Raw genomic sequence first — 15,727 nt, 5'->3', positions numbered from 1 at the left:
CTGATCTATCAAAATCAAGATAAAGATCTTCATAACAGATCTTTTTTCTGTATTAAAAAGTATAACTACATGCTTGAATGGTGTTTATATCAAACCGTATGACTAGAAAGAATGCTTCCCGTTGAATGTAAGCGTTTTTAGATTTAATTATACATAGAGTTGCTTTAAAAAATTAACCTCTAAAGTGCACCTTTGGCGCAACAGAAGTTAAGGTTTCTCTTTTTTCTCCATCAAGAAGAAGAAGCGTTATTATGGGACTTAGATTATGAGAACGTTTGATGTAATGTCATGAGATTTTGACCATATTTTCAATACCATATTTAAGTTCTTTTGATCAACTACATTTGCAGTATCGAACTATTATTCAGCGATTATTCATTATAATATAAATATATAGTATGAATAGTTCACAAATAAGTTAAGTAAACTGTTAAGCAATTTGTGTTATTAAATGTTTTCAGCACCCCAAAACACGCAAATCACGCACGCATCCGGAGTAGCGGTGTGAATAAACCCATATTTGATACGATGCAACCTCGATGTGAGGTTCAAACGTTTGCCTTATCGATTTCAATTGAATGCAGGAAAGGTGTAGATACTTTTTTTAAGTATGTTTTTAAGTACTTATTATGATTTTTGAAAGTATTCTTCTTTGACTTATAGATTTTGACATGGATTGTCTAGCTCTTGACATTTCATCTTAAAATCTGTAAGTCAAAGGGAAATACTCTCACAAATTAAATCAGGTTGAATAAACCAATTCTTGCTAAAACTATCCTTTATTTGAACAGATTTAGAACTTTTCTTTATTTTACAAATTGATCTTAGATATACGGTTTTTTTCCAAGTGAAGTAATATCTCAAAAAATACAGTTATTCAAAAAGATTTCTAACTTCCAGTTCACTAACAATTTTAGTGCGAAATTAAAACAAAACTTGAAATTTAAAAAATTGGAACTTCGAAATTACTTAAATTTCATATATTCATCTAATTGTAAAATAATAGTATTTATAGTATATTACATATAAAAAGGAACATCCTTAATATATTGACGTAGAACAACATTATTTAATTCCCTTTTTAAAATACAGTAGAGGCTCGAAAAAGTTAAGTAGTTTGTTATTGGGGTGCTTAACCTTTTCGAATCCTTAACTTTTCCGTGGAAACATGCAAGTTGTTCTTAAGGAGTCTTTTCTGTGAAGAGGATTTTACGACGTCCGATCGTAGTTCGAGAAGTTGTGAAATACATATGCTTGTTGCAGAACTTTGTATTGCATTGTCATTCCATTGAATAACCGTATTCACAGAGTATATAGCTTCATTGTAAGATACAAACTCTGGAGCTTGGGAACATTATCTTCATTCTTGTCTGATTCCTTTTCATTCTCATCAACGAAGTCGGCATTCCATGCAGTAATATCTTCAACTGGGAGAATGCAATCAGGAACTGGTCTTGTCACAACTTTTGTGTCTCTTCGAATATGCGATTATAAAAAGCGTCCGGTGGAAGCAGCACCGATAGAGAGATATTGTCTTCGTCATCACACTGATGATTTCCCCAATTTAGTAAGTTATGCTACGCTTTTCTAAAACGCTTTGAGGGCACTCATTCCATGAAAGCTTTAATAGCAAAATTGCATGACGAAGATCGTGTTTCTGCAATGATTCATGAATCAACAGGTCTACTAGAACCACAATGGATGCCAACAACTGAAGTTTTGTCAGTTTTATTTGTTTCTGGTCCATCGGTTGAATAGCTGCTGTGACGTTTGATGGAAGAAGCATACAAAAAATGTTCTCGTGGTCAATTATCCAATAGAAGAATGACCTTTGCAGGCAAGTTATTTTGAATATTAATCGAAATTTATTCTAATTTCAAATCACTTAATAAATAAAATCATATCTTACTTCAGTTTTAAAAAATTTGGATTTACATATGCATAAATTTATTCAAAAAGATGCTTTGCCTTAGCTTTCAAAATGGGACCACTTATTCGATAGTGCCTTTCTCGTTGATTTAAAAACCACTTGTATAGTTGATTTCCCAAATCCACGTATTCTGCCATATGTAAAGTTTTTCACTTAATTTCGCCACATGTACCCTCCGTGTGGCCACTGAAAGCTACTTAACTTTTCCGTATATTTAACTTTTCTGAGCCCCTACTGTAGATATACAATATATTGTATTATAATAGTATTATAATAATTTGTGTAAATGTTTATTTATACTTCGAAACACGCAATCCGTCGCCGACTTTCAAAGCTGGCGGAAACCTATAAAACTGATGAAAATATCACTCGGATCAATCATTTTATCTGTGCTTTAACAATTGATTAACAAAATGTATGCGCTCCTCTTTGTGCTTGTTGCAAATTATTTCAACTTTTCCGTTACGAAAGCCGGTGGTCCCGAAGTCTGTATCGATCAATTGGGTTGTATCGAAGGTGTTTATGCAACAGGCAGTGAGGGTCAAGAATATGAAGCCTTTTATGGCATACCGTTTGCTAAACCACCGATCGGTGAATTGCGATTTAAGGTAAGAAAGTTTGGGAGAATATCGAGCATATAAAATTTTATAGCAAATATTCTATTTTATTTATATAATAGAATCCCTTACCAGTTGAACCATGGAACGACAAACGTATGGCCATAGAACCACGAACTGAATGCATTCAATATAACCAAATTCCACGCATACCTACGATTAGTGGTGAAGAGGACTGCCTTTACTTGAATTTGTACCGTCCCAAAGTAAAAGGACGCTGAAACGTGCTTGCTACAATCAATTTACCTCACCTTTTTTTGTAAATTTTAGAAATGGTCCACTGAGAAACTACCCATTTTATTCTACATACACGGCGGAGGCTTTTTTTCGGGCACTCCAAGTCCCGCAGTGCATGGTCCTGAGTATTTTATGGAAACTAATGAGGTTATATTGGTATTAGCCGCGTATCGCTTGGGTCAGTTTGGTGGGTACTTCTCCAACTTTTAAGCTTCCTTGAAAGGATTCTATGTGATAATCGTAATTCTTGATGTCTGTAGGTTTTCTTAGTACCGGTGATGAGCATATGACTGGTAATTTTGGACTTAAGGACCAGAACATCGCGCTTAAATGGGTACAAAAATATATTGCTGACTTCAATGGTGATCCTTCGCGTGTTACTATTTTTGGCCATAGTGCTGGCAGTTTTTCTGTGCATTTCCACATGTTAAGCCCGGCTTCAAAAGGTACTTATGAGGATCTCGTACTCAAACCACTCTGCTCGGCAAATTTAATGTAAAATTCTACAGTGTCTAAAGCTTCAGCTCCGCTTCCATTATTATTCACAACTTACAACATAAAAGAGTGTTGAGTAAATATTATTAATCAAAAACACAACCCTTTCTAGGTTTGTTTCGCAATGCTGTATTAATGGCCGGTCATGCAAATTGCCCTCTCTTACGACAAATCGATCAAAAGTCTCAGGTCATTCACTTAGCTAAGGGTGTTGGAATTACAAATGCTAACGAAATGTCCTCAAATGAACTAGCTGACGCTCTACGCAATGTGCCAGCAACAGACCTGTTAAAGGCAGGTGTTGATCTCAAAGTATGGAGTGTGTACCCTTTTGGTACTTTTCGTACCACCATTGAACAAGAATCATGGCCGGAACCTTTCATAACGGAAGATATGTTCAAATTAATCGGAAGTCCAAAAATGCCGAAAACTGTGCCATGGATTGGTGGTTATACCTCGTCAATTGGTGAAGGCACGGTCTTGGCGCTAAGATTATCTACGGATGCGGATTTACAAGCTCACTTCAATAAGAACTTTAATGATTTATTCAAATTAGTGATGGAACTGAATGGCACAGCATATCTGGAAAGAGTTGATGAAGTAATAGAGCGATTAGTTGTGGAATATATGGGTGGTGTTCGCGAGTTGAATAAAGACACAATTGATGGCTTTCTCGAGGTAATTGTGGAACATAGTAAACATACATATGTACATTAATATCAATGGATACATTTTTGTTTTCCATTAGCTTTTAGGTGATTACTTTTTTACTTATCCGCTATACAAAACTATTGCCAGCAATGTTTATTCTGATGGTCGCGCAAATAGCCTTACGGGAATAATTAAATTTGGTTATCGTGGGCCAAATACATTTACTGAGATTTTTACGGGCAGCTCGAGAAACGTGGGCGCTGTACATGTTGATGATTTGCTATATCTATATCGCATGCCGTTCTTAGTGCCAAATGGATATGAAAAATCAACGCCTGAGAGGGAGTTGGTTAAGAAATACGTGGAACTACATGTTGAGTATGCTAAAACGGGGTAAGTACATATGGTTCCGTTACCTGCTGTAAAGAAACCTCATATGTAACGTAACAATTCTGACTTTAGCACACCAACTATAAAATAATGAGTTATAAAGTTTGTTATAGTTATTTTGACAGAAATATTTTATTCCAGCATTGTCGAAGCCTTTAATAAAATGAGCCCTTGTTCGAAGGATAAGTTTGACCGACCCGACGGAGCAGCCATTTGCGATTATTTGTCGATTGTCAATGATACGGAATTATTTCAGGTTGAAAATAAGTGGAATGTGAAACGCATGAAACTGTGGGAGTACTTAGATAAAACTCTCTTTGATATTTAAAACAACTGTGTTAAAACTACATTTACAAGAAAAAAAAAATAAAATAGAAAGTAATTGTGAGCATTCAAAAAAATTTAGTTAGTAAGAAGGTTTTTGACAGAGATACAGTTGTCCCAAATTTAACGCAAGATTTAAGTTTGCAGGCATTTCAATTAATCTTCAAAGTTGATAAGTTAAAACACTATTCCGAACATATTTTTTATGAAATTTTTTAACTAAATATTTTTCAATACTGAAGACACGTTGTTCTATCGTGTAACGCTCCATTTTTACTAAGCTTAAACTGTTGGCTGTCGATTTGTTTTTTGGGTTTGTCAACACTTTATTGAGGATACATGGGCTTATGGGTTTCGAAAAATTTAATTTTTTTATTACCTTATTAACATCATCTCTGGAATATTGTCCTTAAATTACAAGTTGTTTCGAGTAACACTTTCTGAGATTCAACCTTGAGAACTTGTGTGCTCGAGACAAGCTAGCCTAAGTGCGCCGTCTTTAAACGCATTTTCCCTGTTTTTGAAGTCGGCAATAAAGAAGGAGAAGAGAGCAGATTTCTACAATATCGAAACGCTTAACTTTAAACCGGATGTTTAATATTGCAAGTAGTTTAAAAAGAGTGTCTCTATGAAGATAAAAGTTCCACTACGCTAGCTTTATAGTTTCTGAGTTATATATGTACATATATAATTTTCTAATGAAATAATCTGCTTTGTTTTAGAACCGGTCTAATACCTCTTCACTTTCCGAATGGACCCAAACGATATGCGGGCACTATTAGAATTACATCACTCGTTTCCATAAAATATTGCGGTCCTTCATCGCTAGGGCTTAGTGTGCCGGCGAAAAATCCACCACTGTATATACAAAACATTACTGGCAATTCTCCACCGGTATTGTGCTGTAGCCAAAAATAAAAATAGATTTGTTGTGAAACACCCATTTCGGTAATCATATAATTATATACATATTAGGTACAGGCAATCTTCTAAACCGCTAATCGATTTTGATACTGCTATATAATCAATTTGTGTACAACCAGGCGTAGAATTTATTGCTGCTAACGTGCCACTCCATATTTCAACTTCTTCAGGATTCTTTAAATAGATTGCAAATATACTGTAACACCGATGGCGTTTGATACATTACATAAAAACGCTGGCAGATAATTTATTAGTAAACAAAAAACTAAGAATCATTGTACAATAGTACCTATTCATAGTAGAACAAGATAAATACTGGCCGCTGATAAGATTTGTCAGCAGCTCATTAGGGTGACTAACCTTAAACGAAAGCTAATTAATGCGAATTTCTAAAAACTTTTCTGGATTTATACTTAGTATTTTTTACCAAATCATGCTCTCCAACAGTTATTTAGATTTTTTGGAAGCAAGAACTCGTATAATGACCAACAGACGCATCCAAAGAGGCCTAAAAACCCTAATTATTAAATATTTCTTCGAATAATTCATCAAACTGTTATATATGTATGTCTATCTCTTGCTAATTATTGGTTACTAATAAAATCTCGCTACTTACATGTGAAAGTGGCTTTGTTGGTGAGTATCGCATTCGACGGAACGATGAGCTGTACGAGATATACGACGGCATTGATATAGTTTAGCGAATTAAGAGACAGTCGCTGCGCTGGTCATGTCATCCAAATGGACGAAAACATTTCAGCTTTGAAAGTATTCGACACTGTACACGCCGGGGGAAGCAGGGAAAGACCTTTACCAAGGACCAGTAATACTTTTGGAATCACCAATTTTATATATACTACATGTATGTATAACCGTATATCTAACTCGCTTAGTTATATGTGATACATCCAATTGGTAGGTGAACAAACTATTATACTCTGTAGCAACAAAACAAACGGTCTATATAAATTTATAAAACATCGATCTGCTGCAACAATAACAGAAAAAAATGTAAAATATATATATTTTAATTTTATCTAAACGATTGTAGAAAAATACTTTTTAGGGCATGCACCCTAATTTACAAAATATAACTATTTTATTTGAAATAGTTCCGAAAATATCATAAAACACGACAAAATAATTTATGGCTAAATCACTTCTGGTTTAGTATAAAAGATTTGCGTTGTTTACAAAATAAAACTAATTTATTTGAAATAGTTCCGAAAATATCATAAAACATGACAAAATAATTTATGGCTAAATCAATTCTGGTTTAGTATAAAAGTTTTGCGTAAGTTCCGATTCTCAACCAATTGCTAGAGTCTATTGAACTGCAGCAGTAATGAAAAGAATCAGTTTGTTGTTAACGTGTTTGGTGTATTGTGCGAATATCGGTGCGATACGCGCTAACTCGCCGAAGGTATGCTTAGACGGTTCATCCTGTGTGCTCGGCAGATATATGAGTGGCAATGAGAGCGATTCATTTGAGGCCTTCTTGGGCATACCATACGCCAAACCACCCATCGGTGATTTGAGATTCAGTGTAAGTAAGAAGTATACGTCTCGAGCAAGTAATGTTTCATTGAAACAGTATATTTATAATCTAATTAAAGAATCCTCAAGAAGTGGAACTATGGAATGGCACCTTATCAGCACTATATCCTATGCCTGATTGTATACAACGTAATTATCTCTTCGTAACAGATCCTATTAGCGGTTCAGAGGATTGCCTGTACTTGAATATACAGTGGTGGCCATAACATATGCAACTAATACATTATTTTAGAAAAAGTATATTTATCTCACTATTAAACTTTGCAGACTGTTGATTGAACATGAAATTATTATAATTTGTTATTTTTACTTTTAATTAACGTTTTCAAACTAAAAAATTTCATTCATAAAAAAATAATAAAAATTCTATTTCGATTTCAACTCTAAAATAACGTGGACAAAACATATGCAACTTTTTGTAAAAAATGGTAAAAAGTAAGATTTACTAGTATTTTGTTGCTAATCCATTGTTTTTATTACTTCGGCACACTTTCTCTGCATTAATGCAATTAAATTATCTATGGTTTTTATCGGAATCGATTGCCAAACTTCTTGGAGTGTATTAAAAAGTTCATGGCCATTTTATGGTTATTCCTGTGTATTCGCCTGTTATCCAGCTTCCACAAGTTCTCAATGGGATTGAGATCTGGGGTCTGTGGTGGTCATTCCCTAACATCAATGTTATTTGCTTCAAACTAAGACTTGACATATTTAGCCGTGTGCTTTGGGTCATTGTCTTGTAGGAAGACCCAACGCAATGGCATTTCCCACTCAGCATATGGCAACATGACACTCTCCAAAATACATTTGTAGTCGTATTGATTCATAATTCCATTAATCCTATATAATGGTCCAACTCCGTTAGCAGAAAAGCAGCTCCAGACCATTACATGGCATCCACCATGCATAACTATTTTCTTGCAATAACGAGGCTCATATCTTTTATTTACTGGCCTTCGCACATAAGACGTTCCATCACCGCATGTTAAGTAAAAATTTGACTCATCACTGAATATAACGGTTTTCCGTTTACTAATGGGCCTTAGATGCTATTTAGGGAATTTCAAACACTTGGCTTTGAGTCTTACCGAAATCATCGGTTTGTATACAGGACGACAACCTCTTAGTGTGGCTTTTAAGAGGCGCCTACGCACATTTTTTGTGGATAATTGCAAATCTAAACCTTTAATGATTTGTGATGAGACTATTTCAGAACTTTTTTGGGTAGTTATACTATTAAATTGTCTGCCCTTTGGGTCGTTTTGCTTGCGCTACCGCCTTGGTGAATAGCAGATACCTCTTTTGTTGTAACAAATTTTTTTATTATTCGCGAAATTGAGCTTTTGTGCTCATCTAATTCTGTAGCAATGCTTGTTTGCGCCATTCCTTTCCCAAAATCGGAAATAATTCTCTTCCGAAGTTCAAATCCAAAATCGCCTCTTGCCATTTTCAATAAAACTAAAACAATGTTGATTTGCCCGAATTAACGCAAGAATTTATTTACAAAAACTGATGATACTGCGTAATTTTTAAGATGAAAGCTCAAGAGTAACGGAAAAATTCCGATATAATGGTTTTACTTGAACTCAAACTCTGAGTTGCATTTGTTTTGTCCACGTAATTTAAGAGTTGAAATCGGAAAGCAATTTTTATTATTTTTTTATGAATGAAATTTTTTAGTTTGAAAACGTTAATTAAAAGTAAAAATAACAAATTATAATAATTTCATGTTCAATCAACAGTCTGCAATGTTTAATAGTGAGATAAATATACTTTTTCTAAAATAATGTATTAGTTGCATATGTTATGGCCACCACTGTATATCGCCCCTTGGTAACTAATATATAATTATATGATTACCGGAATGTTTGTTCCACAGTAATTACATAACCTATTTTTATTTTTTTCTGCAGAACAATACCGGTAGAGAATTGCCAGTAATGTTTTACATACACGGTGGTGGATTTTTCGCCGGCTCACCAAGTCCTAGCGAGGAAGGACCGCAATATTTTATGGAAACGAGTGATGTAATTCTAGTAGTGACCGCCTATCGCTTGGGTCCATTTGGTAAGTAATATTGGAATTGGTTGAGGACCGGAGCCGATTATATTTCATTATGGGTATATACTGTTCAGAGTTAGACATTAGCAACCTTCTAAGTTGCCGTAATACTGTAATATATTTCAAACTGAGGTTCTTTGCTGTGAAATAGTGGGTGAGATTGCCAAGAATAATGTGCGGCCATCATCCGAAAACGTGATCAATATTGGGAAACTCATGCATTCTCTATACGACGATTTCGACAGAAGCATGGGGAAGAAAATCAAAACCCGATGAAACGAGCTACCAGGGTGCAAAACTGCAAAAGTCATGTGCAAAACGGTGAATTCGGCAGATGCCTATTGGCACTCGTTAGAAGAGACTGAAGGAGCATGATGGGAATACTAACTGGTCACTGTCTAGTGGCGACACACGCTCCCAGGATGGGGCTGACAAATCGAGAAGACTGCAGAAAATGCCTAGAGCAGGGCACCAGAGAATCAATGAAGCGTCTCTTGTGCACTTGTCCCGCAAGATTACGCTGTAAGCATCTGGCGTTCCCACAGTGTGATGCACTGGAGGAGGTGTCGACAGTGAGGCCGACTACTCATCTTGGACTTAGTGAGTGAACTCCATCTGGTATCGCAAAGGATGCGTGGCTTTTTGGCTTACCAGATTAACCTAACCGAACCTAACCTAACCTATATTCATTATAAAATTGTATGTATAACTCAGAAACTATAAAGCTAATCTTTTATCTTTATAGTGACACCCTCTTAAAACTATTAGTAATATTAAACATCCGATATAAAATTTTCGTGATCGACTGAAATAATTTTAAAGCAATAGTCATCATTTCAAGATATTTCGACATATTCAAAAGAATCTTATTCTTAATGTCAATATTATTTGCATTGTTGTATTATTTTCAACAGGTTTCCTATCTACTAACGATGAACAGATGACGGGAAATTATGGACTTAAAGATCAGAAATTAGCACTACAATGGGTTCAAAAGTACATTTCGGCTTTTGGCGGTGATCCCGACCGTGTGACTATTTTCGGCCATAGTGCTGGCGGTGCATCAGTCCATTTACACTTAATGAATAACAATAAAGAGGGTAATTTATAAAGCCGTAAAGACGATTGTGGTATTTGGAAGAACTGTTATCTAAACACATTTTCAGGTCTATTCAGTAAAGCTATTATGATGAGTGGCGTCGGGAACTCACCATTCTCTTTGCCATTAAACGACCCTAGAGGCCAAGTCGTTGAATTGGCTAAAGCTGCTGGTGTAACAGAAGCTGAGAGTCTAAGTTCCGCTGAGTTAGTTCAAGCGTTGCGATCAATCAAACCGGAAGACTTGCTACTAGCCGCCGATGATCTTAAAATTTGGGCTGAGCAACCACTTGTAATATTCCGCCCGAATGTTGAAAATGACACCTGGCCTGGTGCATTCTTAACAAAAGATCCATTGGACCCATTCATAACGTTTGGAACGAACACTGATATACCTTGGTTCATTGGTAATGCACCTGCCAAGGGTGAGGGCACGGTTATAGCCCTTCGATTAGCGAGCAATAAGAATCTACAGGTCGAATTAAATGAAAACTTTAGCCAGAGGCTAAGCATTACATTGAGCTTGTCTGGTACATGTGACACAGAAGCTGTGATAGATGCATTGGTAACGGAGTATATGGATGGTAAACACGAATTGAATAATGATACGTTAAATGGCTTTTTGGAGGTAAATAAGTATGACATATCTCTGCATATGAAAGTAATTACATTTAATCTTTGTTTCCTTTTTAGCTTTTGGGATACCGCTATTTCATACACCCAACTTACAGACTTTTAAAATATAATGTAAATTCTAGTCGCAGTGATTTTAGAGGAATACTACGTTTTGACTATCGCGGGCCCTATTCATATTCGACAATATTTGCAAATAGCTCACAAGATTTCGGTACTGTACACTACGATGATAGGCTGTTTCTATTTAATGGGCTAAGCGGATTATCTCAAGGTTATTCACAGCAGTCTCCTGAGGCAGCGTTGGTTAAACGCTATGTGAGGCTATATCAGTCTTTTGCCGAAAATGGGTGAGTGGGTCTAAAAATATGTACATATATGAATTAGTGTAATGTTTCCTTTTTTAGTTACTCAGATGAATTTGCTGTCAGCGGAGAATGTAATGATTTAAATTTTCCGAATTGTGAAAATTTGTTGATCGTAAAAGATGAGGAGCCGTTCCAAACTGACGAGTCTTGGAATAGTGAACGAATGGCATTGTGGGACCAAATATATGATTCTTGCTAAATTGCATACACATACTTATGCAATAAAGCAGAAATTAAAGTCATTCTTATATTTGACTGTGTTAAATCTGAATTGTTTAATTTTTTAAAATACTAAAATTTTCTTTGTTCGAGTTCATAAGAGCTCGGTTTGGGTCCCTTACCCTTTCATGTCAGAATATTAGTGGCCGTGGTTAAAAATATTTTGAGGGTACAAGGTTATTAGTTGAGCTTTGAATATGAACTGATATCAATTTTACCTTTTTAAAAATTGGTTAATATTGATTTTATATATAATCTTTAATAATTTCCAAAATATTTCATGAGTGATATAAAACAAAACAGGTTTTTTGAGAATTGCAACATAAGTGTCCCTTACATTTGGAGCATTTGGATTTCGTAATGGCGGTTTGACAAAGTCTGCACCTTCCTTTAATTTCCCACTCTACCCAATGATCGTTTCGAACGAGACGTATGGACTTTTGCAGTTCAGAAATGTACTATAGCTTTGATAATGTCGTTGATGAAACGACTGTCACTAAATATGGTGCTGGTGAGTAAATTTATTTCCAGGTTTTCTCCCTCTTCTTAAAGAAATCAATGGATTCCTCAATGAATGTTTCCAAATTAGCCTCTTCTTCTTCCTCAGCATCTGCAAAATCATGCCTTTATTCTCTCTTCTACGCTTCTCTGAGATATTTTGGTTCCATTGTCAAAGAAAAAAAGATTACTACAATGGACAATTGTTGCTTATAAGCAGCATTGTGTTTACGATATTGCTGACACAAAACTAAAAATTATTTTTATTTTTTAAAAATCTTTCTTCATTTTACTACCTTTTGTTTATAATAAAATTCACTTTTTATAAAAAAAATTACTATGTGTTTACTTTTTGGTTGAATTTTAAGGTTTAAAAACTGTTTATCTCAATATCCAGCGAAAGTACGGGTTCTGTGGAAAAAAATAAATTGGCAGTGTTGTAGGTAATGAAAAGATATACATATAACTTGTGTATACAGACTAATGTAACATACAACCTCAAAATTTATGTGAAAAGATCAAATAACCAAATTTTTGGGTTTTTTATGTTTTTCTTGAACAAAAATTGTTTATCGAATCTTCAAATTTTTTCGCAATAATTCGGTTGTGGCACGTGCTGTGGGACACGTAGCTAACTGTTGTTGAAACCAGATTTTGTCAAGATCAACTTCTTCTAATTCCGGTCATAAAAAGTTGGTTATCAACGATTTATACCGCTTTCCTTTAACAGTAATGGTGTAACCTGTGTGCTCTTCCCAATCCACAAGTAGGAAGATCACATACATCGAGGTTCTATCGAGCGTATTGCATGAAATATTAAAGCCCACCGTCAACAAACTGATTGAGCCGTATCAGTGTGGCTTTAGACCTGAAAAATCGCCAACTGACCAGATATTCACGATGGACCAAATCTTGGAAAATACCCTTGAAAAGAAGATTGACACACACCACTTGTTCGTCGATTTCGAAGCTGCTTTTGGTAGCATGAAAAGGAGCTGCTTTTATGCCACTATGTCTGAATTTAGTATTCTCGCAAAACTCGGCGAATATCGAATATCGAATTCGATGGAACGATGAGCTGTATGAGTTATGCGACGACATTGACATAGTTCAGCGAATTAAAAGACAGCGACTGGGGCACTGTTGTAAACTCGGCTATAACCGCGTAAGCGGTGTCTGTATCAATAAAAAAAGAGAAGAGAGCAGATTTCTAAAATTCCGAAACTTCTTCTTCTTTATTGGCGTAGACACCGCTTACGCGATTATAGCCAAGTTAACAACAGCGCGCCAGTGGTTTCTTCTTCTTTTCTTGTTTTCGCTACGTGGCACCAATTGGACATTCCAGCGAAGCCAGATCTTTCTCCACTTGGTCCTTCCAACGGAGTGGAGGTCTTCCTCTGCATTGATATAATCACGTTATATACAATCAGGCTTAGGATATTGTACTGATAAGGTGCCATCCCATAGTTCAGCTTCTTCAGGATTCTTTAATTAGATTATAAATATACTGTTGCAATCAAACATTACTTGCTCGAGACGTACACTTCTTACTTACGCTGAATCTCAAATCACCGATGGGTGGTTTGGTGTATGGTATGCCCAAGAAGGCTTCAAATGAATAGCCGTTCATAGCCGCTCATAAATCTACCGAGCACACAAGATGAACCCGCAAAGCATACCTTCGGCGAATTGCCACGTATCGGACCAATATTCGAACAATACACCAGAAACGTTAAAAACAAAGTAATACCTTTCATTACTCAACATAAAACTACCATGTATGTATATTACACAAATGTTATTCAAATGTATGTATTTTTATCATCTTGAGCGCCCAAAAGCCACACAAGTTTTTATTTATTTTCAAGATGTATTTTTAAAAATGTCATTGTGGTGGAATTGATATATTGCATAACAACTTTGGCAGATAATTTATTAGTTAAAAACTAAGAATCATTGTATAATAGTACCTATTCATAGTAGAACGAGATAAATCTGGCTGCTGATGAGATTTGCCAGCAGCTCATTAGGGTGACTAACCTTTAACGAAAGCTAATTAATGCTAGAAATTCGCACTTTGCTGGATATATAGTATACTAAGTATTTTTGACCAAATCATGCTCCATAACAGTTAATAAATAATCCTATAAAAAATATTACCATGGATTAGGATTTTTTGGAACGAAAAACTTATATAATGACCAACAGACCCAAAGGGGCTTAAAAATCTGAATTATTACTACTACTTTTACTTCTTGCTAATCGCTGATTACTAGATGAGCTGTACGTGTTATACGACGACTTTGACATATTGTATGTAGTTCAGTGAATTAATAGACTGCGGCTACGCAAGCTGTGGCATACCGTCTGAATGGACGATAACACTTCAGCTCTTAATGTATTCGACGCAGTACACGACCAGGTACCAGGAATACTCTTGAAATCTTCAATTGGCGCCAAATAGCTAAACGGAATGAAGACTGATTTTAAACGGGGTTTCAATTCAGCTTGTCATCCTAGCCATTCCTATATATAAGTAACAGGTGGCGCAAAAATTACCTCATTTTTTTGGAAAATGAAAAACTTTTTAAAAAAATGAAAAACTTTGATTCTGCTTGTGGATTATTTTTATTTGGTCTTTTAAACTTTTTTACATCAAGTCGAGACAGTGGCGTAGCTAGGGGGGGTTAGGGGTGCCGAAGGGGGCCGGCGCCCCGGGTGCAATGTTTTGCGGGCGGCAAAATGGTATTTAAAAACTCTAGGTTGGGCAAAAATTCCTGCAAATTGTGTCAAAAGTGTACTAGATATAGGGCGAAAATGAGTTTTTTCTATGGCTTTTAATAAGATGTCTTATAAATCGACTATCAATTTGCTCAAAACCCGTATTGTGAGAATTTTGTTCGAACCACCTTATGAAACTTGTAGGTAGGTATATATAGGGGGGGTTGCAGAACATCCTTGGCCCCGGGCGCACGAAGTTGTAGCTACGCCACTGAGTCGAGAATATGATATCATGTTAATGGCCGCCGCCACAGTTGATTGTTATTTGAGCCCTTTTCATGGCATTTTCCATCACTTTGGCCAGAACTTCCGGCGATAGATCCTCACATTCTTCACGGATGTTGTCTTTAAGAGCGGCAAGAGTCTGAGGCTTGTTGACATAAACCCGCGACTTCAAAAAGCCCCACAAAAGATGTCTGGAGCGGTCAAATCAGGCGATCTTGCTGATCAGTGCAAATTGCCAAAATGGGAGATTAGGCGCCCGGGAAATGCATCCTTCAGCCTATCGGATCCAAGGGATTGTTCTTCACGTTTAATTTTGAATATATTCATATAAGTTTCCTCGCAGACATATAAAGATTTAACCCTATATCTAACTCGCTTAGTTTTATGTTATATGTACAATTGGTAGGTGAGCAAACTATTATACTTTCTAAAACATCGATCTGATTCAAAAATAATAGAAAATATGTAAAATATATACATATAATTTTATAATATTTAAACGATTGCAGAAAATACTTTTCAGGGCATGCACCTTAATGTACAAAATATAGCTTATAAATTTAAAATCGTGCCGAAAAGATCGTAAAAATATAACAACATTTTTTCGAAGAGTCACGTGTTTGGTAAAGTTCACGCTTAAATTTATGACTAAATCACTTCTGGTTTAGTATAAAAGATTTGCGTAAGGTCCGATTCTCAACCAATTGCTAGAGTCTATC

At 35.7% G+C, this 15,727-nt stretch overlaps 1 protein-coding gene across 1 annotated transcript; it reads left to right on the top strand.

Annotated features, from left to right (window-relative positions):
* Positions 1-2,301: 2,301 nt before the first annotated feature.
* LOC120773115 lies at positions 2,302-11,550 on the top strand. The gene is made up of 15 exons (XM_040102107.1): positions 2,302-2,538; positions 2,610-2,753; positions 2,818-2,971; positions 3,045-3,230; positions 3,392-3,957; positions 4,028-4,323; positions 4,462-4,645; positions 6,992-7,114; positions 7,185-7,303; positions 8,868-8,883; positions 9,039-9,192; positions 10,101-10,286; positions 10,353-10,912; positions 10,978-11,267; positions 11,325-11,550. The coding sequence occupies exons 1-15, from the start codon at positions 2,344-2,346 to the stop codon at positions 11,482-11,484; spliced, it is 3,333 nt and encodes a 1,110-aa protein (XP_039958041.1). The 5' UTR covers positions 2,302-2,343; the 3' UTR covers positions 11,485-11,550.
* Positions 11,551-15,727: the final 4,177 nt, after the last annotated feature.

The sequence above is a fragment of the Bactrocera tryoni genome, chromosome 3 (genome assembly GCF_016617805.1).
Source record: "Bactrocera tryoni isolate S06 chromosome 3, CSIRO_BtryS06_freeze2, whole genome shotgun sequence".
NCBI classification, from domain to species: domain Eukaryota; kingdom Metazoa; phylum Arthropoda; class Insecta; order Diptera; family Tephritidae; genus Bactrocera; species Bactrocera tryoni.
This window is presented reverse-complemented; position numbering and strand designations above follow the sequence as displayed.

Excerpts from the sequence above, each read along its gene's own strand:
- LOC120773115 (XM_040102107.1), top strand. The coding sequence starts at position 2,344 with ATGTATGCGCTCCTCTTTGTGCTTGTTGCAAATTATTTCAACTTTTCC. Across the intron at positions 10,913-10,977 it reads CGTTAAATGGCTTTTTGGAG|CTTTTGGGATACCGCTATTT; the intron begins GTAAATAAGTAT and ends TTTCCTTTTTAG. Across the intron at positions 11,268-11,324 it reads CAGTCTTTTGCCGAAAATGG|TTACTCAGATGAATTTGCTG; the intron begins GTGAGTGGGTCT and ends TTCCTTTTTTAG.